The sequence below is a fragment of the Dromiciops gliroides genome, chromosome 2 (genome assembly GCF_019393635.1).
Source record: "Dromiciops gliroides isolate mDroGli1 chromosome 2, mDroGli1.pri, whole genome shotgun sequence".
Lineage (NCBI taxonomy): Eukaryota > Metazoa > Chordata > Mammalia > Microbiotheria > Microbiotheriidae > Dromiciops > Dromiciops gliroides.
Genome location: NC_057862.1, coordinates 46,033,045 through 46,059,629, shown reverse-complemented (window position 1 = coordinate 46,059,629; position 26,585 = coordinate 46,033,045). Strand labels below are relative to the sequence as shown.

General features: G+C 37.8%; 1 protein-coding gene across 1 annotated transcript in view; it reads right to left on the bottom strand.

Annotated features, from left to right (window-relative positions):
• Positions 1-25,872, bottom strand: part of NEO1 (neogenin 1) — a 187,651-nt gene extending 161,779 nt beyond the window's left edge. Inside the window, exons 1-4 of the mRNA XM_043980302.1 lie at positions 25,688-25,872; positions 12,595-12,742; positions 11,008-11,284; positions 5,846-5,999 (exon numbers count right to left, since the gene is read on the bottom strand). Of these exons, the coding sequence (XP_043836237.1) occupies positions 5,846-5,999; positions 11,008-11,284; positions 12,595-12,742; positions 25,688-25,872 (764 nt within the window). The remainder of the gene's footprint in view (positions 1-5,845; positions 6,000-11,007; positions 11,285-12,594; positions 12,743-25,687) is intronic.
• Positions 25,873-26,585: the final 713 nt, after the last annotated feature.

Genomic DNA, 26,585 nt, shown 5'->3' with positions numbered 1-26,585 from the left:
ATAATTGTTCAGCTACATACTAATACCCGCTTTGCTACAAGAAAAGTTGCTCCCATAAGTGTTTGTATATATGTATTATTTCCCTCTGCCTTTACCCTTGAGGAAGAAATGCCTACCTGTTTGTGGGAATTAAAGGTTCGGATAATTTAGTAACTTTTGGTGCATAATACCCAATTGTTTCCTAGAATAGTTTGGCCATCTACTTACATCTCCTCAAACCCACAACACACACTCCTACCTTTCTGTCTTTTTATTCCATTCCTTGTTCCTATTCTTCCACTAAAAACCCCACATAATCTTCAAATCCCAGCTAAACTTCTTCCTGTTCACCAAAGTTCCTCACTTCTGAGTGTTTTTCAAAACCATTTCTAGTTTTCATTCAAGCTCAAAAATGAACGACAGCTGAGTTGGCTTCCTTCACTATCCTGGCCTACAGTGATCTCATCTGCAACACCCAATGATATTGCTGTATACATCATAATGTTACTTAACTATTTTCAGTGTGACTTGTCTCTCCAGATATTTCTCTGACAGTAGGCTATATTGTTTATATAAAATATTATAACATTTATTGTATCTATGTTTATGTAATGTTTACATTATATTTATTAAATAATGCATAATTACATGCTATTTTATATGGTCACATATTATATATTACACATGGGTGAGTGTGTGCGTATCTCACCAACAGCACTTAGTGAAGTTCTTTTATAATACAAATTGCTCAATAAATATCTGGTGGTTGCTTGTATTTGTATTCTTCTAAGATTCAGTAGTCCATTTAAAAATACTAATATTCTAATAGCATTGCTCTATGGCAGCCAAGGGATGCAATACAATTCCCTCCGAAGAATTAAAAATGAATTATCTTCACAGAGGGTAATGGCGGGTGGGCATGAGCAGCCTGTAACAGATAACAAAGAACACCAAAGAACAAAAATTAGAGACAGCAACCAGAAATTGTATGATAAGAAGAGAAGCGCACAACATCAAGCCAAAGTGAAGAAATCTTGCAGAATGTTAGATGGGTCCCCCAGTGGAAAATGAGGGGAAGACACAGGCTAAAGCTACATAGGACTGAGTAGGTCTGGATGGCTTACATTCTATATCATCACAAGGAGCTCCTCAATCAATGAGATTACAGGCATATTTGAATACTGTAATAACACACTCAGGCCCAAAGATTAAAGTGCTAAATGTTTAGGTTTTTATAGATGTTTTCAATCCAAATTCCAAATGCCTTTATCACTACAAAACTTATTCTCTAGCAGCATTTTGACTTTTTACTCTTCATTTAATTGGTATTAATTTATGCTCTTCATCTAAGTACAATTTTTCTCAATGTTTAACTTTCATTTACTATGGTTGGATGACTGATGTGGAAATACGTCGAACACGACTGTACTGTATAACATATCAGATTGCTTGTTGTCTTGGGAAAGGGAAGGAGGGAGAAAAATTTGAAGCTCAAAATCTTACAAAAATGAACACTGAAAACTATCTTTACATGTAATTGGGAAAAATAAAATACTTTAAATGGGGGGAAAAGGCAAAAACTTTTTGCTATAGTTGGTACGTTAGAACAGCTCTATTTCTATAATCTCCTACTTTGAGAACAAGTGTCATAGTTATTTTTTCAAAACATGCTTTTTTTGTGGGGGTAGGGAGGCAATTGGGTTAAGTGACTTGCCCCAGGGTCACACAGCTAGTAAGTGTCTGAAGCTGGATTTGAACCCAAGTCCTCCTGACTCCAGGGCCAGTGCTCTATTCATTGGGCCACATAGGTGCCCCTAACTCATGCTTTTAAAAAAGTTTTTTTTTTGCTGTAAATTCTAATGACAGCAGGCATTGCTTCAATCAGTTTAAGTTCAATTGACATTGATTTGTTACCTTAGAAACATGTAAAGTATTTCTTAAAAGTATTTTTTCTCCAAAAAGTCTTAATCATAAATTATCTTTTATTTACAGATATCATCCCTTCATATTCATTCAAACCTGTGTCTTCCTTACTGAGAAGGTTCTGATGAGTTGGAAATACTATCTTCTCATGTAAAAATGTAAACAGTTTAACCTTTTAATGTCCCTCATGGTTTCTTTTTACTGTTTACCTTTTTATGCTTCTCCAGGGTCTTGTATTTGAAAGTCAAATTTTCTATCCAGTTTAGGTCTTTTCATCACAAATGCCTGAAGGTCCTCTTTTTCATTGAAGTCCCATTTTTTTCCTCTGAAAGATTATACTCAGTTTTGCTGGGTACGTGATTCTTGGCTGTAGTCCCAGTTCCTTTACCCTCTGGAATATCATATTCCATGCCCTCCGGTCCTTTAATGTAGAAGCTGCTAGATCTTGTTTTATCCTTACTGTGGCTCCACAGTATTTGAATTCCTTTTTTCTAGCTGCTTGCAATATTTTCTCCTTGACCTGGGAGCTCTGGAATTTGGCTATAATATTCCTGGAGGTTTTCCTTTTGGGATCTCTTTCACGAGGTGATCAGTGCATTCTTTCAATTTCTATTTTACCTTCTGCTTCTAGAATATCAGGGCAATTTTCCCTCACAATCTCTTGGAAGATGCTGTCTTCTCTTATTTTGGTCCTGTTTTTCAGGTAGTCCAATGATTTTAAAATTATCTCTCCTGGATTTATTTTCCAGGCCAGCTGTTTTTTCAAGGAGATATTTCACATTGCCCTCTATTTTTTTTATTCAGTTGGATTTGCTTTACTGTGTCTTGGTTTGCCATAAAGTCATTTATAGCTTCCATTTGTTCAATCCTAATTCTTAGGCAATTATTTTCTTCAGACAGCTTTTTAAATTTCCTTTTCCATTTGACTTTTCAAGCTGTTGACTTTCCTGCATGGCTCTCATTTCTCTTTCCATTCTTTCCTCCCTCTCTCTAAATCTTCCTTCCACCTCTCCTACTTTCTCTTCAAAGTCCATTATGAGAGCTTCCTTGGTCTGAGACCAGTTCATATTTTTCTTGGAAGCTTTGGAGGTAGGGGCCCTGAGGTTGTTGTACTCTTCTGAGGGTGCACCTTGATATTCCTTGTCGCTGAAGAAACTTTCTATAATTCTGAACTTTCTTTACTTGCTCATCTTGCCCTCTTTTACAATCTCCACTGGGGGGCCCTGCTTCTCGGCTACACTACTGTTCCCAGCTTCAGAGGGTCCCAAGCATTTTGGTTTGAGGGAGGCAGGTTTTCTCTCACCTGGCCTGTTCTCTGGTCTGAAGATAACCTCAAGCCTACTTACTAAATAACCAACCAGCAAAGCTTTCTGTGGTGTGGTTCTTAGCTTCGACAAGCCTGTGCCCCTCCCCAACCTGGGCCTCCAACCACTTAGGATTTCTTCCTGGTTCCCTGCTGGGGAGGGACAGCTAAATTCCTCCCTAGGTCCTGCTGACACCCTGCACTTCCCCCCCATCCGCCGCCAGCCATTCAGCCCTCTTACCCAACTGCAAGCTCAGTTCCAGAAGATGCTGGTGCTGCAGCTGATTTAAAAGCTCAGGGCTTAAGTTCCTCTGGTGTGGCGTGCCTGGGGTCTCTGTGTGATCGCGGGGTTGGACTTTACCGGTAGCTCAGCACAGCCCTCTTTAATCTGTCTATGGCTGGAAAATAATCTCAACCAGTATTTTTGTGGGTTTTTCTGCTCCAGGGGTTCTTTTTTTTTCTTAATTAATAAAGTATTTTATTTTTTTTCCATTACATGTAAAGATAGTTCTCAACTTTTGTTTATACAAGCTTTACAATTTCAGATTTTTCTCCCTCCCCTCCCTCCCCCCTCCCTTAGACAGCAGGTAATCTGATATAGGTAATCTGATATATACACTCATAATAACATTAAACATATTTCTGCATTAGTCATGTTGTAAGAGAAAAAATCAGAGCAATGATGAAAAACCTCAAAATAGAAAAAAACAACAGCATCAAAAACAAAAGAAATAGTATGGTTCATTCAGCATCTATACTCCACAGTTCTTTTTTTTTTCCTTGGATTTGGAGATCCTCTTCCATCACAAGTTCCCTGGAACTCTTCTGTGCCATTGCATTGGTGAGAAGAATATAGTCCATCACAGTAAATCAACACTCAATGTTGATGATACTGTGTACAATGTTCTTCTGGTTCTGCTCATCTCACTCATCATCAGCTCACGTCCAGGGGTTCTTTTATTGCTGTTTTTGGGATAATTCTATCAGGAGCTCTGTGCATTTAATGTCTTTCCTCTGCCATCTTGACTCTACCCCAATTATCTTTTATTCTATTCCAGATTTTTCATTTTCATTCAGCACTCAGAAATCTTCCTATGCTATACAGATTGTTTGTAATTCTTTGAGTCCTCAGATATTTTGAGGAACTTCATATTTTACATCAGGTTGTCTCTGACAATAGCAAAGATCCTAGGAATACTTACAGCTATCCCAAATGAGAAACTACTAGGAAGTCTTTATTATTTTTTTCCCTATTTTAATCAAATCAACAGGTATTAAGTGAGTTTCCAATGAATGATCTTGTGTGCCTTCAAATTTCCTTTCCTTTATATTTAAAGGTCTTGGCCCCTTGACCCCTGTCATGCTCCTTGGAAGCAATCTGTGGGTTCTTAAACTGGGGTACCACTTCCCTATACTAAATATCTGGTTTTCTTTTTATTATTTTTTACATTATGGTGTTCAGGTTTTTTGATTTATCATGTTTTTCAAGGAGGCCAATAATTCCTAAGTTGTTTTGTATACATGCTGTCTTCAAGATCAATGTGCTTTATTTGTATAGAGATTGTGTGTTTTTTTAAACTGTTACAACATTTAGTTTCTCTTCTTGTGCATTGTCCTTCACTTAAGCTTACTTTTATTCTCAATTTGTTCTTCCTTTTGCTTCTTTGGAAAAACTCACAAACATGAATTCAAGTGTTTCTGTTCTGCTCTACTCCCAGGCTCAGAACCTAGCTATCAGCACAGACTACTCTCTCTCTCTCTCTCTCTCTCACCACTCCCTTCCCTATATCCAGTCTGCTGCCAAATTCTGAGGATTCCACCTTTTGATCAGATCCCTTCTCTCCTCTCACATTTACACTACTCCAGTGCAGGCCTACATCACCTCAAGCCTGGGCTACTGCAATAGCTTATAAGCTGATCTCCCTGTCATGAGTCTCTCCCCACTCCAGTCTATCCTCTACTTAGATGTCAAACTGACCTTTCTAAACACAGTTCTAACCATATCACACATACCCCTATTCAGTAAACGTTATAGTGGCTATTTTCTAGGGTATATACAGATACCAGAATTGGAGAGTCTGGGGATAAAAGTTTCTGGTTCTTTGTGAAGTCTGAGAGGAAAAAGTCCATTATTGATCAGGGAGTTAGGAAAGTTTTCATGTAGAAAATGGTTTTTGAGTTAGGATTTAAAATATGAATTTATAGCTTTGAATCCTTGAACTTAAAAAAATTATAACTATATTTCAATATAATTGACTTCCTGTGTAATACAATGTATTATTATTTTATGCATTCATGACCAGTATTTTGAAAACGTTCTCTAGACCATCAAAGTGACCATGGAAAAAAAGGTAAAGAATCTATACTTTAAAGGAGGCTAAGAATTCAAGAGAGGGACAGAGGAATTTGGTATAATCTTGTAAGAAGAAGGGTCTGTGAATGGAAGCTAAAGCAGGAGGGATATTGAAGCAAGATTCAATGAGTCATTTCTTCATATTATAAAAGAATTTCTCCCCCTTCCAAACAATTCTAATGGTAAACAAAATTAGACTTAAAATGTTTCATAACAGTAGTCTCTAATGAGATCAAACCTTAGTCTCATTTTAACTGTAGAAAGGGTTTTAATTAGCTACAATTTACCTTTCTGGGTTAAGGACCTCCTCATTTCTTGTCCATCTAATGATAGGTATAGGTACTCCTGAAGCAACACACGGTAAGACTGCACTTTGCCCAATAACTTTGATTAGTGGAGAAGGCTGGCTCAAAAATACCAAGTTGGATGGAATCTCAGGATCTAAAAAAGTTTCCAAAATAATGAACAATGATTAACAATTAACAATTTAAGCCACTTCATTAATGACTACTGAATTCAGTTCATGTCTTTAAATTGTAAGTATTATCACATTAAGCAGCAAGACTGTGTATATGAATATTGACTTCAATGAATCAATTAAAATGATCAAATAAATATACTAATATAATTATAATAAATTATACAAATTTATCAATAGAATTGATATAACTAAATAAATGTATTAAATAAAATTATTTTTAAATCTACTATAGGAAAAGCACTGTGAGTCACAGAGACATAAAGATGTTTAACACATAGCCCTGCTTTTCAAGAAGCTGACAACCTAATGAAAAAGATGTGCGCAAAAGTAAAATAAGACTTTAGAAATGCTGAGTAGTATAAACAAAGTGTTGTGGTAAAATATGAAAGTTTTACCAGTTGGTTAGGATAACTGAAAGACGCCAGTTTTTGAAGGACCACCCTTTTGGGGAGGAGACGAACAGTCCCGCCTGTTGCGCACGTCAGACTGCCTGCGGGGACTAACTTCCGGGGTGGAGAGACGGAAGTGAGGCTTTTGCCTGCTTGGCGGGACTCCTGACGGTGCGGCACAGATCTCTCTCCTCCAAAGGTGGCCTTTTCGGTTTGGTGAGTTTTTATAAGGAATATAGACTAAGCTTAGACTTAAGACGATTTGTATTGTGTTTCTACTTTCCTATCCTTCTAATCAACATCACCTTGTGACTACCATAAACAATAAATAAAAAGGTCTATCTAGAAAACCAAAAGCTTCTTCCATTTACTAGTTTGGGAGATAAATTAAGGGAAAGGTTAAGTAGGGGAGATTTAAGATCTAATATCAATTTTAAATCTCACAGTGTCAAAGGAAGTAAGATAAAGGATAACTCAGGGCTAAGGTGTCTGGAGAGAATATTCAAACTGAGCCTTGAAAAGAGGTGGAATTTATGGGAAGCATGGGGGTAATATGATGTCAAGACCTATGATTTTGTTGATACAGTGATTCCCACCAACACTGCATATAGGTCTAGGAGAACTATTGGAAGATGTAAGGGGCGATATAATAGTCGCATAGTATAGTAGTATAACGTCAGAGACAGGATATGAACCAGCATCTTCTTACTATGCCTCTGAGCCTGGGGGCAGGAAGGTAGAGGTAACAATCCAAGGAGAAGTAAAAACAGCAGCACCAAAGGTACAGCAGATACAAATAGGTACAAATGTGTTCAAAAAATGGCTGGCAAAAATAAAGAAAGAAATGGATGGATTATAATAATAATAATGTTTGTAAAGCACTTTTAAAATAGTACCTCATGTAACCCTCAAAACAATCATTCAAGGTAGGTGTTATTATTTCCATTCTGCAGATCAAGGAAACTGAGGGTAGATAAATATAAAATGACTTACCCAGCATCACACAATTAGTAAGTATCTAAGGCTAGATTTGAACCCAGACTGTCCAGTCCCTATCCCCAGCAATCTGTTCACTATACCACCTAGCTACCTCTTACAGACTAGTTGGACTGGCTAAAAGGCAATTTGACTACACTATAGGGATCTTATAAGGAAGTAGTGAGAGATAAGGATGAATAGGTAAGTTTGGGGTCAGACTTTAACACACAAAAAAGAGAACAGTTAACAAGCTACTACAATAATAAAAGCATGAAATAATAAGAGACCAAAACAAGGTGAGTGTTTCTCTATTTGGAATTAAAAATATAAAGTTTGGTAAATGTATTTACTTATGTAAATTTTGGAGCCATGAAGGGAAAAAATACTATTTTTTCAATGAAAGACACTAAAATATATGTAATAATTTTTTTAGCATTTTCTATAAGCCTAAAGTCATTGTGCTAATTTAGTAATATGAAAGTCTATCTGAAAATGTTTGACTTGGTTTTCCCATATACTTATCACATTTGGTATATTAGACATAAAAAAAGCTCAAAAGAAAAGTTTTAAACTTTTTTTTAAATTTCTTACCTTACACACACCCACACACTCTCACACAAACACTAATTTTGGAGGAAAAAAAAAAACCAAAAGGTTCGTAAGAAAACAATTACCTTCTCACTATTCTCCCTTTCATGACTAACTTTGACACCAAAATAGAAAAACCTAAATTTAAATTGTAATTGTTGTTAATAGTAGATGAATGAGGGGGCAGCTAGGTGGCACAGTGGGATAAAGCCCCGGCCCTAGATTCAGGAGGACCTGAGTTCAAATCCCACTTCAGACAATTTACACTTACTAGCTGTGTGACTCTGGCCAAGTCACTTAACCCACATTGCCCCCCCCCCAAATAGTAGATGAATCAGAAAGTTTAATTAACTCTTGATAGTTTTAGAGCCCAAAATGACACTTTATTAAATTGCTTAAAACAAATCAGAACTTTTTGACAGTGATCCAAGTATCTTTTAAATAATGGTATAAATTTCATATAGATCAGAACCTGGGACTTAATTTTAAATGTGTAAAACAGTACTGAAAGGTTTTATCATTAAGTACTTATGCTTATAACAAAATAATAAATGACATCAAATAATTTCACCCTACACATAACTGGTGAAATAAGAAAAATATAATTCAGTGGCTAAAATAAAGGTCTCATAAAAACACTTAGCATTACAACTAAAAGAAGTTGAAATATTCTGGAATAATTAGCTGTTATCATTTATAAATCACCAAATGTTTCTTTTCAATGGACTAAGTAACATTCCTGACAAGTATAACACAAACAGCCATTTGTGATTTCTGTTTCATTAAAAAGATTTGGTTATCCTGGATGATCTCCTAAAATTCCTTCCAGCTGTAAAAATTTAAGCTATGATTTTCAGGGCAATGAGGGTTAAGTGACTTGCCAGGGTTACTAGTAAGTGTCAAGTGTCTGAGGCCAAATTTGAACTCAGGTCTTCCTGAATCCAGGGCTGGTGATTTATCCACTGCACCACCTAGCTGCCCCTTCAACTTTTAAATAAAAAATAAAATCTGTATATTGAAACAGATATCAATATCATTGACCTTTTACAATTTGTTAACAGTTTATCTATTTACAATTCTTAATCTAAAGACTTAAGAAATGTCTTTTCAAGGAACTAAAAGGGTAAGTTATTTCAAATTTTCTATTAGATGTTTTCTTGTACTAATGTCTTGAGTTTGGATCTTTTTTGTTGAAAAATCAACCATTCAAAAAACAATGCAAGTCCATCCCCTCCCAAACTGTTTCTTTTAACCTATTTTGGCAGAAGAAAAATACAGAAGATTGGCCAATAAATCAGAGTGCATCTTTGCACTCTGCAGGAACGCTTACATGTTACAGAGCTTTCTAAATAGAGAGCAAAGGAAAAGCAAGGAGGAAAGATGGGAAAAACTCCATCCTCAAAGTTAAATGTTTTAAGAGAGAGCTATCCAAGAATATGGGAAAAGATTTTCTATGCATTACAGTCTTGTCATACAGTTTTCTGCACACAAGCCAGGTTCAAGATTAAGTACAGGTGAGATTTTTCATTCAAAGAAAAGTTTTTAAACCTGTACATAAAACATGCCACAATCAAGGAAAAGAATGCAGGGATTTTTCAAGTTCTTAATAAGGCCATATTGGATTAAATAAGTGACAAAGTTTTCAACTTGGAGAAAATCATCATAAATGATCTATTACACTAACACTTCTTTTGACCACAGGACCTTTAAACATCAGTGTTTCTGGCCTGTGGGCCCAGCACTAGGCACACCTGGGGATGATCTGTGTGTGAACAGTGATTTTAGTCAGTTGAGATGGCCTTTGTTCATTTAAATTAAATGTACACATGTGATCATTGCTGACGCTGATAATAAGCTTAAGTGGAGCTTAAAAGCATCCTTCCAGGCAAAAATGTAAGGGGGAGGTAGGGGGGTATGGGGGGTATATGTGTGTGTGGGGGGGAGGATATCAGAAGGAGGGGGTTGAGAGAAGGGAAGGAGAGGGGGAGGGGAGAAAGAGAGTTATTTCAAAAGTTCCACAGTAGCAGATTGAAGGTCCAAAGACCTCCAATCAAAGCACTGTAGTCACATCTACCAATTGTACAGAGACAACACTCCATTACTGGTAAGTTCTATATAGGCAAAGCTTCTTAAACTGTGGGTTGCGACCCCACAAGGGCTCAGGTAACTGAATGTGGGGGTTGCAAAAAATCTGTCAACAGTAAAAGGTTATGTATCCCTCAGATCACATAAAAATTTCTCAGGAGAAAACGGTTTGCAAGTGGGAAAAGTTTAAGAAGCCCTGCTATATATCACCTAGTAAATCATGGGAGCTCAACCATTAACACTCATCTTGTGAACAAAAGAGGAATGTTTTAACTTGGAAACTCATGCATTTTTATTCTCATTCATTCATAAGCATTTCTTTAATAAGTTCACTGTATCAGTTACTGCAGCCAGTGCTGAGGACACAAAAAAGCTTTAATAAATCTATAAGGGGGCAGCTAAGTGGTGCAGTGGATAGAGCACCGGCCCTGGATTCAGAAGGAACTGAGTTCAAATCTGGCCTCAGACACTTGACACTTACTAGCTGTGTGACACTGGGCAAGTCACCTTAACCCCAACTGCCTCACCCAAAAAAAAAAAATTAATCTATGAGGAATGGGAGGGCAGGGAAGCCTATACATGAGGATGCTCCACAGAAATAATCATAGTTTTCTAGGTCTCTGGTCCTGAAATGCAGACTCCCTGAGTGGGAGCACTGTTGTGGGAATGCATCAGGAGAGGAGGAGGCATTAAAACAGCCCAAGCACAGAGGAAAATGCTCACTGAACTTCACCTTTCCTTACTGTTAGACTTACTCAAGGACGCACCAGACAAAGGATCCTTCCAAAAGTGGTTCAATTGAGACGTGCTGCAATAATAATTGAGACTTGTTTTCTCCACAAGTGGGCCAAACACCAACATTCTAATGAACATACTGACCTCTCTATTTAAAAATGACAAGAAGCAGAAAGGTCTAATAACTTCATACCTGGAAGAACTTTCAGTTCAGCCTCCTCACTGTATTTAGGCGGTCCACCACTTTCAATTATGCATCGATAAAGCCCTCCATCCCCTTCAGTCACATCACTGATAACCAGAGCTCCACTTGGGAGTTTGATGACTCTGTTGTCCAAAACAAGAGGCTGTCGGTCCTGTTCCCACCTCACAAACGGAACCAGATCAGCATTGACTTCGCAGTTGAGTACTGCACTGTTTCCAGCATAGACTGATGAGGATTCTGGCTGACTGGGCAAACCTCGCAAGACCTAAAAGGGATGGGAAGGGGAAGATGAATAGCAATAATTCAGTGCTCAGAAATGTAGGGATTCTCATGGCGAGTGCTTATACCTAAGAAAGAATTTACTAAACTATCTAGAAAATGTTAAAACCCATATGAAAGGGGGTGGCTAGGTGGCGCAGTGGATAAAGCACCGGCCCTGAATTCAGGAGGACCTGAGTTCAATCCGCCTCAGACACTTGACACTTACCAGCTGTGTGACCCTGGGCAAGTCACTTAACCCCCATTGCCCCCGCAAAAAACCCCCCAAAAACAAACAAAAAAAAACCCATATGAAATATAAAATCTAATTGCTCTGTTACAGCAAATAAATTGCATGGAAGGGTACACAGAGAACTGGCCTCAAGAATTGACAGTGGGCTTAGGATGGACTTCTGTCACATGTTGGTCATGTGACACACACCCTCCCCTCCCCCAGACTTAACCTTTTCAGTACCTCAGGAGACTCTTAAGTCTCTAACTTGTCCAGCAGGTGCCAATCTGAAATGGAGAATGTTTCTGCTGCCATAATTATTTTACAGGCACACCCTGCTCAGCCTCTTTTCTTTGATGCTATATAAATGACCAGATCTATTCTTGGCCTACTTTGGCCCATCTTGGACTCGAAACTACAGTACTCAAGACATTAAAAATGTCTCAATCACAATCACACTCTTTGCCTACCGAGTGTATAGACAACTCAAATGCGTAGGTAAACAAAATGAGCATAAACATCTCACTGGAAAAGTGCTTAACCCAAACTCAGAGGTATAAACTGAGATGTATAAAAAAAAAAAGGTTATATGTATCTTGCACTATCAACTGGAAGGCATGCTTTAAAACATGCAAGTAAGGAAAGCAGAGTGGAGAGCACTCATTTGAGAATCTATGATCACCTCCATAGATCTAGAAGTACCTTCAAAATCAACCTAATCTTTGCATTTTACAGAGAAGGAGCCTAGACAGGCACCAAAGGTGATACAGTAACTGTCTGTGGTCCCTTGCTGCCGGCATCTGCGAAAGGATTTGAATTCAGGTCTTCTCCTCCAAGCTCCCTGTCCTACCTATTGCATCACCTAGCCTGGACTTTCAATAGAGGTAAAACAGAAGAATCATCATGGTGGAAGAATGTTTACAGCCTTCCACCCAGCGGCAGGGAAAAGCATGAGATCGGAGGAAAACAAAACTGGAGAAAACAAGGAGAAAACAGCTGCGGTGCTTGAGTGGTCGGGAGGGAAGACTTTGACATCTGCTTTACATGAGTTGTGCCAAAATGAATTCTTAACCTGGGGGCCAAACCTTCTGATGATGAGCCTCTTGAAACTGAGCAAAGGTTCCAGCTTGGCTGGTGGCCATTGCATGGACTCCTTTATGCAGAGAGAGAGTCACCTTCATTTCATTCTGAGGCAGTGCAAAGAGGACTCTGGTGGTAACAAATAGTTCACACCTGGACAACAAGACACCGAATGTATTTCATAACAGCTGACATTTTAGAATGCTCTCAAGTCTACGAGACTACAAGAATTGACACTGGCACACCAAGCACTGGGGATATAAATAAAAGCTACAAGAAAGCCAGTCCCTCTCTCCAAGGAGCTTAATGGGGAGGAGGAGAGACAACACATAAAAGAGAGCTCAAAATAGGGGTGGAGAGGAAGAGAAAGGATCCAAGCAAGATCATGAAGGAGGAAGTCCAGAGTCAAGAACAGAACTCAGAGAGGAGCGAAGGACGTGAACATGGCTGGCATAGGAACTTTCTCAAAAATGGAATTTCTAGGACGAACTCGTCAGTTGGAGGAGAGAGCCACAGAGGCAAAAGGGCATGGTGAATTCAGTAAGTAGTTATCAGTCACCTACTCTATGGGTCAGGCATTATGCTGCGAGGTAGTAGAGATATGAATGAGGAAACAGGAGAGGCAGTTTTGGCCCTCAAGAAGCTTACAATCAAATGCGGAAAGTCAACACAAAAAAAGGATGCTAAAAAAGGGGAAGGGGAGAATGGTGCTCCCCCAGGAAGAGGGAGTTCCCTAGAGTGGAAACTAGCAGAGCAGCTGACAGAAAATGCAGCTAGCTGCCTGCAAAGTTCTGAGCACTCAAGAAAGGAAGACTTTGGGAGAAGTTAATTGTTCCATCCTCTACCCTCAAATCAGGGGGTGAAGTCTGGAAAGTCAGAAGCATAAGCAGGAGATGAGTAAAAGAACATTTTAAAAACATTATATAAATCTACAGTGATATATACATCAGTTTAGTCAAGAGTTGCCTTAAAGTACAATGCATGTAATGTATGTGAAGTGCTTTGTAAATAATGAAGTTATATAAATATCAAATATTGTACATACCAGAAAACTCATACTGGACAAAAGTCTCATAAATGTTTAAAAATGGAGGTGGGGTTAGAAAGATAGGCACAATGATGCATCGTTGTTGGAGCTATAAATTAGTACAAACCTCCAGAAAGCAATTTGGATGCAACAAAGAAATAGCTAAAATGCCATACCAACGCAGAGATTCTATTCTATTCCTAGAAATAGATGCCAGCTAAGTTACTGACAAAACGAAAGGCTCCACATATACCAAAATAAGAATGGCAGCATTTTGTGAACTGGAAACAAAGTAGATGTCTATCAACTGGGGAATGGCTATACATACTGTGGCACATGAAATATTACTGTGCTATAGGAAACGATGTACATGGCAAATACAGGAGCATGAACAATGCAAAGTTAAATGGGCAGAGGCAAGAAAACAATATGTACAATGGACAACAAGGGAAAATGGGAAAATAACACCCACAAAACAAATAAAAATGAACATTGCCAAAGTACATAGAACAAACTTGGGCCCAAAGCAAAGATTATGAGAATATACCTGGGCCCATCCCTTTGCACAGGTAGACCAAAAATACAATTTCATAGTGTTTTCAATGGATTAATAGGCTTTGCTGAATTGTTATTTCATCTTCCTCCTTTTCCTTCGGCTTTTTTAAAAAAAAACAAACTTTGTAATAAGAGACAGTGGGGGTGGGGGGGTTATACAGGTAAAAATCCAGGCAATGCAACCTAGGCAAACCTACATAAAAAAAAAGAATGAGGGAAAGACCTTCAGCTATTCAGTTCTCATCAGACATAGATTTAACAGTAGAGAGTGATTCTGAGAATTTAATAATGGAGGGAGGAAAGCTTCAGTCAGAATCATCATTAAATAAATATCTGAATGTCAAGGTGTCACTTGGGAGGTTGAGGTGAGAAAAAAGGTTTTCTCCTTTATTTCCCTATTCCCGAAATACCCATTAACAGTCATCAGATGCTAGTAGATTTGCTTAAGTCCCAGTGGGAAGTACACGGGTGTGAGATCTGAAATAACAGCTGCTAAGTACTATGCTTTCTAAAAGATAGACAAAACATGGAACCCTATTTTAAGTTTTTTCTATTTCACTGACAATCTTTCACATGACATAGACTCAAGGCCCCTCACGATCTCTTCCCTCCTTTGGAAAATCTTCTGATCATCAGTGGCCTTCTTAAAATGGAGTGCCCAGAACTACTAACACAATACTCCAGGTAAAGTGTGATGTGGGTAGAGAACAGTAGAAATGTCATCTCCTCATTTCTCAAAGATCTGCCACTCAGTACAACCCAAAACTGAATTAGCTTTTTTCATGGTGCTATATCCAACTACTGTCTCACATCAAGCACGCTGTCCATTAACCCTGCCCTCCCCCACCCCCCACCCCCCGTTTTTTGTTTTTGTTTTTGCAACTGTTGTCTATCTAGGACTCCTCCATCCTATACTTGTAAAGCTGGTATCTTTGTATCCAATTATAAGACTTTACATTTATCCTGATTGAATTCATTTTATCAGGTTTTAACCCCAGAGTGCGTTAGCCTTTTAGATCCATACTTTGAGTAGTTATTTCTCTTTTTGAGTAGTTCTTTCTTTCTTTCTTGTTTGGACGGGGCAATTAGGGTTAAGTGACTTGCCCAGGGTCACACAGCTAGTAAGTGCCAAGTGTCTGAGGCTGGACTTGAACTCAGGTTCCTCCTGAATCCAGGGCCAGGGCCAGGGCCAGGGCCAGTGCTTTATCCACTGCGCCACCATAGCGGCACCATTGAGTGGTTATTTCTTTCAGCTTTGTGTCATTTACAAATCTGATGAGCATATATCTATACATTTTTATCCAAATCATTAATACAAAGGTTAAATTGCACAGACCAGCCCACAAATTCCTGGGGCATTCCACAGGACCTCCTGACATGTTAACTCTGAATCATTAAAAACTACTTTGAATCCAACTATCCAACATAGACTTCTGAATCTATCAGATTATATTATTGTCTAATCCATATTTCTTCATAATTGCTTCAAAAATAGTAGATATTTTATCAAAAGCATTGCTAAAATCTAGGTAAAATATGCCCACAGCATTCCCTTGTCCAATAGTTTAGATTATAAGAATAATCAGAAAAACACAGTAAGGACAAACGTCAATACAGGACCAGCATCATTTTCTAAAGAGCTTGACTGATATAAACAAGTAGAGAACAAACCCAAAATGGAGAATGCATAAGTGAAATCAACATTTAAGTGTGCCAAGTGCATTTTACTAAGAGATGGATACCCCCCCCAAGGAATTTGCATTCTAATGGTGGAGAAGGAGAATCTTGGCCAGAGAGAGGCCATTTGGTCCTAAAAGTTATATGTACTGTGACTGGGCCACTTCTGTCATTCAGTCGTGGTGCTCATGGACCCAACTATCCACAGGGTTTTCCTGGCAAAAATATTGCAGTAGTTGCCATTTCCTTCTCCAATGATGAAGGCAAACAGAGGTGAAGTGGCTTGCCCAGGGTCACAGAGCTAGTAAGTGTCTGAGGCTGGTTGAACACAGATCTTCCTGACTCCAGCTTGATGCTCTCTCCATGGCATCTCCTAGCTGCTTCAGAATAGGGCCATGAGGGGAATAATAGATGGATATATGCCATCCGGCTAACAATGGAAGAGTTGATCTGATTACTGTTCATAGTTCCAGACTAGGAAGGGGAACAGTAGCTCAGAAAATAAACTTATTTGTAAAATCTTAAGGGTTGATGATGAAAGATTCTTATATAGAGAATTATTGTTCGGGAGACTCAACTAAGCAAAATTATCTTAAGGGCACATAAGGAATATACTAGAAAGAGGGCAAACATGTTTTTTTAAAAAGATACCTAGATTTTTATAATGAGCTCTTTTGCGAACTAGCATCACAATCTCTAGTGGGCTTCATGAGGAAATGGAAAACCACATTAAAGGAAAACAAAATGAGAAGAGCTGTTGGACTAGACATCCTTTGCTCAAGGAAATACCTCTATGATTATAGGAAAAAAAATTAACCATGAAGTGCCTCAAGCAATACTCAGCAACTATAAGTTATAGATGATTTGACAATCTGCATGAATAGTTTCCTAAATAGGCAATTTACTCTTAACAATGAGTGAACAATCCAGATTAAACATACACATACACACACGCACACAGCATACATGCAAATAAGCATCTTGATGAAGGAAGGAAGAAGGAATAAGCAGGTTTCATAGCTTATGCTCTCAAGCAGCCTATATCTTTAAAATCAAATAATTGGCCCCATCATGGTTATCCTCTAAGAAAAATAAAAGCATGACTGGCATCAGCAAAGCACTACTTTAAATGATCTCCTCCAACAAGGTATGGACCATTCATACGTCAATATCCTTAAAGCCTCCTTTGAAGACAGAAGAGAAAGATTCTTCCACAACCCTCTGATTATTAACACAGAGAGAGGCATAAAGAAAAACATATGCTCATCAAAGGATCTTACTTTCCATCATGGAGAATGTTCAGGACAGACGCCAAACAGAAGACAGGCTTCAGATCATGCTATGGTTTTCTAGACACGCTTGTTTCCAGAAACTTCATGCTAACTGAATCAAGACTCAGAACAAAGCAGGGACTCCTAAATGAAATTCTTAATCCCGCAGAACAGACTGGGCTAAATACCAGGGTTAAATACAAGAAATACCATGCAGATTTTTTAAAAATTGGCCCATTTTCCAGCCTATGAAATAGAGCTGGAGACAACTCTCAGAGGTGGCACAGCAGTCCCGACAGGCGGACAGTACAAACAACAATAAGCTAAACCGATTTCCTGATTAGGAAGAGCAAAACAGCAGACTGGATTCCATTTGAGAAATTGCCCAGCGATTTTTAGAATAATTCCAAGCTTCTCCTGAAATCGCATTCATCTCTTTAACAACATTCTTCTGGTGATGATATATGGCTGTGAACCAAAGAATGCCGTGGTAGCCAAAGAAATAAAAAGTTGAAGACCACTGAAAGAAATGTGGAGAGGAACACAATGGGTGTGATTACACTAAAACATATCATCAAGGTGTAAGTATGTAGAACGACAGAAATGTCATCAGGACACTTGATGAGGGAAAAAAAAAGTTGTTAAGTCATGTGGCTAGAGCAAGGATAAGCAATAGACAGCCTATAGATTCAACAGGTCTCCAATGTCAAAGATCTAGAGTGAGGCTCCCAGCATATGGCATGGACCAACTATGATAGAGATAGAGTTATACTGATGAGAATGTGAGGATGTACTGCCATCGGCATCATACAGGAAGAACTGACATTTGTGAGGCCAGAGATGTATTAAAGTATTTGCTGCTCTGTCATGATTATAATTCAGATCACTAATTTTTAAAAGACTACAAAAAAAATGAAAACTATATGACCCTTCATTTTGTCCCTCCCACATCTTTCCTAGCGAAATTGAGGCTGTGAGCAAGACCATTCTCTCTCTAAATATCGAGTGTCTTCTCACTCCAATCCATCTTCCTAAAACACAGGTCCAATCCTGTCACCTCTCAGCTCAATAAACCCCAGTGGAGTAAAGCCCTTCATCATAAGCTAATATTAATTTTCTTAAGTAGTATCAAAATATTATTAAATATTTTATTTTTTTAACATTAATTCCAGAGAACTGAGCTCCTGTTTTCTTGACTTCTAGCTTAGCTTGAGTTAAAAAAACAGTAACTACAAAGGGTCAGTTATAAAAAGAAAAGTCGTATATGGGATAAAATATTTAGAGCAGCATTTTTCGCTTTTTATTCATATAACAATTACAGTTTTGTGATGATTTTGCCTATAGGCAGCAAACTCGAGTGTGGCTGGAACCAGATTAAAATATAATTGTGAAATGTTTAACAAAATGAATAAAAATACTATAAAGTATGGACAATGTTAAATTTTGGCTTCCTAAGACAATATGAGGCCTGCAGGGATATGTTTCTACATTAATTTGATAATAGTGATCTGGTCTAACCCTTTCATTTTAATGGAGTAATGAAATTGACATCCAAAGAAGATTCTGGTTTTGTTTTTGTTTTTGTTTTCGTTTTTCATTTTATTTTATTGGCTTATAAGATCATAGAGTTGGGTAACATCTTCCAGGACATATAGTACAAGTGCTTCTCTTCCAGGTGAGCAAATAGTCCCAGAGTTCCAATGACTTGCCCAAAGGCACACAGATAAAAGGTCACAAAGCTAGGATTTGAGCCAGGCTTTCTGACTCCCAAACCAACCTTCTTTCCACTTGTACCTTATTGAAAACATATCTATCTGTTTTTGTTTTTGTTTTTTGTTTTTTGTTTTTTTCCGAAGAAGATTTTGAAAGGCAAGTAAGGATGGAGCACTTTGCAGGGACCAAGAGAACCTATTATAATACAAAGAAGGGGAAGACAATATGGCAAGCATATTCGAGGAACAGCCCAAATTCAGTCTGAAATGAGAATATAGGAAGAGAAGCAATGTAAAATGAGGATGAGAAAGCAGGTTGGAGACAAACTGAAAGGGTCTTAGATGGCAGACTAAGAAATATGTAGGTATTATACAGGCAATATAAACCACTTAAGAATATTGCAAGGATTGGAGGAAGACCAAGCAGGAGATTACAATGATAAGTCTCCACCCAGAAAATGTAAAACAGGTTAAGTTTAATTATAAAGCCAGTTGATTCCTCATAGTCCTTGAAAGTGACAGTGTTATGACATGGTTGAGATTAAATATTTAAATATTTAACAGTCTAAAGGGAACTAATATAAATGTTCCTCTTTCATATAAAATCACCTTTCTGAAAGTTGTCTGACTTGTCATTGAGCCAATGGTCTATAAGGTAAGGGGCAGCTAGGTAGCACACTGGACAGAGCATTGGCCCCAGAGTCAGGAGGACCTGAGTTCAAATCTCACCTCACACACATGACACTGGTTGTGTGACCCTGGGAAAGATACTTAACCCCAATTGCCTTAAACATTGGGAGCCATCTCCAGTCATCCTGATGTATTTTTTGCCACTGGACCCAGATAGCTCTGGAGAAGAGAGTGAAACTGGTGACTCTGCACAGACCTCCCTTACTTAAATCAAATTCCCTGCAAATGATGACATGACCTCCCAGTGTCATGGTCATCTTCAAGGATGAAGGACAAAACAACAAGCAGCAAGGAGAAAATGGGAATGTACTGCAGTACGAAAACTGCTACAGATGGATGTCTGTTCCCGGGAAAACTTGAGGGGCATGGCCTAAGGTAGAAGCTTCAACTCAGTTTCCCCATTGTGCTATTTCTTTAGTGAATACAGAACTGGGCTTTTGATAGCCTAGGAATAATGTTAAGTTTTACTGCATGATTGGCTGTCAGATATGTTGCATGTCTGGAATAAAAGACAACTAAGGAAATTTATTCCCTGTTATGGTATATTTCAGGTCAGTCTGTACATTTAAGGGGACAAGTCTTAACATTGTTATAACTATGTCCCGCCTTTTTCCTTTCATATTAAATTTCTAAAAACAGGGTAGGTGAGCACTAGAAGTTCTGTAATTTGTATTTAATTATAATACAATAAAATAATTAGTTTTCTGTAAAAATACTAACTCCAATTCATTAATAGATTGTTACTGGAACATCTGAGTTACTATAATAGGATGCAAGTATAAGAACTTTAACAATTATACAGCAATAAGACAAAGATGCAATGTTAAAGTTTTCTAATTAAATGGAATAATTCATTTTGAGAAAGCAACAAGATTAGACTATTTTCTCCAAAAACTAGGATATGTACATATGTATATGACTGACTTCTAACATATCAAATATGGAAATTCTGACTTTGATTGTTTTTGCTGTTACTGATGTTTTAGTAATAAGTTCTCAAAACTGGATAAAGTATTTTACATATAAAACGTCAGGACAGCTAGACAGCACAATGGATAGAGCACCAGATCAGGAATCAGGAAGACATGAGTTCAAATTCATCCTCAGACACTTACTAGTTGTGTGACCCTAGCAAGGCATTTAACCCTGGTTTGCCTCAATTTCAGTAAAATAAGCTGGAGAAAGAAATGACAAGCTACTCTAGTATCTTTGCCAAAAAAAAAAAAAAACCAAATTGGGTCATGAACACTCAGATATAACTAAAATGATTGAACAAAAATATAAAACTGAATTGTTAATTGTAAAGAAAGTGAAATTATTTCCCCATTTTTAAAGCATCTGCCTAATAATTTTAAAAAACACAAGGAAAATAAAATAAAATAAAAAAGACACAAGGGTTCATTTTACAAGACCCTCATAAATTTTTTTTCAATTCTTATGACAGGTACAGAGTTTTAGTAAAGATAAAAACAGTAAGTGGTATATGAATACTGAAAGTCTCTAAAGTCTCAGGTAAAGTATGAGTTCCTAATTTAATGTTCTTCTTAAAGCATAATATGATCAGAACAATAAGGTTTGAATTGGTTTTTTACCACATGAACTAGTTATTGGAAACCAAATTTAAGAGGTTGTATTAAATTGTATTAAGTCTTATTACTAGCAGATTTTAGCAGAAATAACTAGGAATATATATCATTTGGAACTAAAGAGGCAGAGCCCCCTTCAGAGTTATCCATGAATTAGGCCTATTCCAGAATGTCCAAGAGAAAAACTATTTCCAGGGACCAGACAACTACATGGGACATTTGGAATTCAAGATGGGCTTTTAAATTTTTTTTAATTAATTTAATTAATTTATTCATTCATTCGTTTGTTTATTTGGGGAAATGAGGGGTTAAGTGACTTACCCAAGGTCACACAGCTAGTAAGTGTCAAGTGTCTAAGGCTGCATTTGAACTCAGGTCCTCCTGAATCCAAACCAGGGCTTTATCCACTATGCCACCTAGCTGCCCAAGATGGGTTGATTAAATGAACATTGGGAGTGGGTTACTAGGATACAAAGAGACTTGATCTTAATGACTGACATTGCCATATTGCTTTGACTTTTTGTTTCATGGTGTTTATGTTTACTGAGTTTTCTTGATTACCTTAGTGATATGTAAATCTCCCCTCTCCAAATTAGTCTATTGTGAGCCCTCTAAATATTTTGATCTATAGTCTTAGTTTATCTACAGGATCTATTTAACAAGGTTTGTATATTATCACTATTGTTGTTCTTGGACTTTGTGTTAGCTGTAGTACTAAGCTATGGGAGAGGATACTTCCCAGTGGTTTTTCTTGGTACTTTATGTTGATATTAATCATTAGCACATTAAAAACCCTTATAAATTTGGCTAAGAGATAAGTGATCTACAGGAATAAGTGGCTGAATCCCTTCCCCATGAATCAAAGTGGGGAATTGTGGGAACTGAGTGAACCATACTGATTCCATCTTGTGACTCAATTATGTAGCCAGTTCACTTCCCTTTCTATTCGAGTATGGCTCTAGTCCAATTTCTATCTTGTGAGAAAATTGTATTCAATTATGGGAATTGTGAGAAAATTTTATTGTATTATTTGAACCTAACCCTGAAAACCTCGGAAGCTGGACCACCTTTACCTGTTGCCAAGAGATCCTTAACTAAGACCTATGTTATGCTGACTAGGAACCCAGCCAGATTGAAAGATTAACATGAGGCATTTTCTCACAATTATACATCTCAAAGAGCTCATATGCCTTATGTTAAACTGGCCCTCTACTCATCATTCAGTTACTGTTTCCATGTTCCTTTTTTTCTTAAACATTTTAATTTATTATTTATTTGTTTTTCGCATTCTTTTTAAATTGAGTTCCAAATTTTCTCCCACTCTCCTACAACCACTGAGAAGGCAAGCAAGATGATACCAATAATACATGTGAAATTAGTCAAAACATATTTCTGTATAAGCCATATTTCAAAAAAGTGAGAAAATTACACTTCAATTTACACTCAGTTTCATCAGTTTTCTCTCTGGAGGGGGATAACATTTTTCATCATGAGTCTTTTGGAATTGTCTTGGAACACTGTATTGATCAGAGTAGCCAAGTTTTTCACAGTTGATCATCTTTGCAACATTGCTCTTATTGTACACAATCATCTCCCAATTTTTCTCATGTAGGTCTTGCCATGTTTTTCTGAAACCATCCCCACCTCATCATTTTTTATGGCACAATAGTATTCTATCATATCATATGCCACAACTTGTTCAGTCATTCCCCAACAGATGGGCATCCCTTCCATTTCCAATTCTTTGCCACCACAAAAAAGGTTGCTATAAATATTTATGTACATATAGGTCCTTGTCATTTTTCTCTGACCTCATTGGGATACAGGACCTAGTAGTGGTATTGCTGGGTAATCACAGTTTTACAATCTTTGGGGGATAGTTCCAGATTTTTCTCCAGAGTGGTCAGACCAATTCACTATTCCACCAGCAGTTCATTAATGTATCTATTTTTTCCTCCAGCATTTCTCCTTTCTGTTAGCAGTAGGGTATGCTCCTGAGAAAGGTATGGTCACTGCTCTCCTGGTCTGTGCTCTGGTATTTACCCATGAAGAGCCTCTGGTCCCCTACAGCCACAAGAGCTCCTTTTTGTGTTGAGACTGTGACCAGAGCCCCCTGCTCCCTTCTGACCAACCATCAGAGTTTCTCTCTGTCCTGGAACTGTGACGCAGAACTGCATATGGGCAACGGAGTGGCTGATTAGCTCCAGCTTTACCCAGTACCAGCAAAAGGTCCCTTATAGTCTCTTTCTGACCAGCTGTCCAATCCCTGTACCATTTCTAGGCTTAGAATTCCCAAAGCTACAGTGACCACTATTGTCACTACTGGGGGGCAGGGCACTCTTGACAGACCTCCAACCCAGAGTCACAGGCTTTTCCTGTTGATCTCTTAAGTTTTCTCAGGCCCGAAAAATGTCTCACCCCAGACTTTTTATTGGCTTTACAACTCCTAAGTTTCATTTGAGGCATTATTTTAAAGTTCTTTAGAGGGGAAATCATGGAGAGTTCACTGAGTAGCTGCCCTTTATCCACCATCTTGACTCTACTTCCTTGTTCCTTTGATTGAATACAGGACACTTAGGAGGGAGCAAAACACCCCTTTTCTGATTTTTAGGGAATTATACCTGTTTACTTCCCTCTTCCAATTAAAATTCAAAATATTTAACCTTGTATCTGGTATATATCCTGTTAATTGTTTTCTTTTAAAGCATAAACTCTATGTACTCTGCATTTGGGGTCCCAGTGTCAAGCGAAGAGGCCTGGTCTCAATCTGTTATGTAATTTGGCATCACCTGCTTAATAAACTGCTAGGCTCAGAAGCTAATCCTTTTGTTTCCTCAGTTATTTCAGATTTCACCCATCACAGAAGGAGTGCCATGGGAGGCTAAAGAAACAAAGAAGAACATCTACTTTGGAAAGTGGAATAGCAAATTGAATTTAGAAATCAGAGTGATGGCCTTGCTGTAGTGAGGTGTCTAGTTGAGATCAGATAACATAAATCTGTAGTGGCCTTAATCAGATCATGATTTCCTCTACCTCTGCACCCAGGAAGTAAATAGGAATGAAGGAAGTAAAAGAAGGTGGCAAATTCAGAAGCAGAAATCAGGAACAGAACATCAAAAACGTGACCATTTTTGTGTGTAGGTGATGTAGAGAGAAGAGGTCACAAGAAGTGAGTAGAATGAGAAGTGACAGCCTAGGGTATTTGTGTGGAGCATCGATATATAATCTTCAAGTCCCTTAGTATGAGGTCAGGTTTTAGGAAGAAGAGAAAAAATGTGAGGTGGGTCAAACTGAGCAAAGAAGGAATCATCTTGGGAGGAGTTCAGTAGGGAAAGGCACCAGGAGGATGGATCTAGCTTGGGTGACAAATGTAAATAATGAATCCACAACGGAAGAGAGACTGCTAAGTATAGTATAGGAAGAGTCCAGAAAGAACAGGAAGCAAGGACATATTTTCATTTCATATCACTACTATATGTGACAAAAATGGATTATTATTACAGAGAAAATGCAGGCAGAAATTCCAACTAGTGAAAAAAACTATGTATACTGTAATCTCCTACAGGTTTTTAGAGGTTGTTGTGACATGACAGAAAAAAACAACAAAGTACTCATTTTAACATCACTGATTATTCTCAAATCATGCACTTCTAACAGAATGGAAGGGAGCAACATTCTGGAGAAATTCATCACAGTAACTTATTTATTAGGCAAATACATTTTGTCAGATTGCCTGGCAAACAGATTGTTAAAAAAGTAAATTACTGAAATGGTCCAATTTTCTCTCTTAAAATTGTTTCAGCATTTTCTTTGTTTTGAAGAGTTGCTTACTACTGCCAAATTAAATTATCTGCCTCTTTCAAACAGAACACACAGTTTGCATAGATCAGTATTGTTCTTTAAAAAAAAAATAACAAATCCTGCCAGTTTTAGGACAACAAAAAGAAAATGACAATTTAGACAATATGCCCTTTTCAAATTCTCAATATTTCATGTACTTTTTGCTACTCTTCAAACACTAATGTTGTAAAAAGGATTACTTACTTTGCTCCATTGAAACTTATTCTTTATGAGTTCGATTAGGGCTACCTATGTACAGTTTTATTCTCCATCTTAAATATTCCTCTAATGATTTTTAACATCTGAAAAAGTATTTATGATTAAATATCATTCCCTTGGTCAATACATAGAGTATTGCTATCAAATGGATACATGATATATAAAATTTTCTTGGCTAAGGTCAGAGGTTAGTATACAAAATCATTATTCTTCCACAAAATACACTTTCATATGCTTTAAAAATTAAAAATTATATTTCTAAATAGATGACAACTGTGCTTGGCACATGTTAAGCACCATACCTTCATTCATTTATTCTTTATATTTTTCTGTATTCATCAACACTCCAGCCTTCCATCGTACCTAAAATAGTAGCTTAAACATAGCAGGCACTCTGTATTAGTGACAGAATAAATTGAATGCCATCACTGGATATAAGGGAAATCCAATGGGTTCTACTAGGACTTCCCTTTCATTAAAAGTAGAAAAAAATGTCCCATAAATCACTTATGGGAATTTACCTGCAACTGTGAGTTTGGCTGTTCTGCTTACAATGGTTCCAAGACCTTTCCACAGTAGCCACACATTGATAATATCCTTCATCAGGCTTATTGTGTTTGGAATGCACCACACTGTTAATTAACAAAGATCCATCTGACAGTAGCTGACGCCGGTCATCTGATACCAAGTTCAAAAAAGGTTCCATCTTTTTTCCATTCAATTTTTGGGGAAGGTTCTGAATCTGCTGAACAGTTTAGTATAACAGAAGATCCTCGAACTGAAAGGGTATCCACTGGCTCCACGACAAAATGAAAGGGTGTAAATGTTCTCACGTGGCCCCTGTATAAACAGAAATGGGGAGAGAGAAAAAGTGAGAAGTTTTTCTCTAAGTCCTTTGGGTTTTCTAAAGTTAGCCACATACTTTCACATTTTTTCTACTAGACTAAAAAACAGATTTAAAGTCACATTACACAATGCAATACAGAAAAGTACATAGTTCCCTAAGATCAGAAGTGGGATCAAATATCTGTTTACACACACTCTCCTCCATGGGTTCTGTGCCCAGCCATTCAGACTCTTTTGCGTGAACAAGCACACATGGCCTGTTATGTCTGTGCCTTAGCATAGACTCTTGTGCCTGGCATGCTTCTTTCTCCTCACCACCTCTGAAACCCTTGGTTTCCTTGAAGATTGAGCTCAAAGGATACTATCTCTATGATATCTCTCCCAGTCCAGCCCAGTTGCTAGTGTCTTTCCTTCTAAAGTTTTTTTCTTCTAGTACATATGTATCTATGCTCAGAACTAAACCAGCTCAGGAATTTCCTGAACTCAGTGAAGAAGGGCAATGATCAGACTTTGCCCTGGATCACAAAACTCTGGAACGCCGAAGCATTACAAGTCCCCAGCAAGAGATATTTT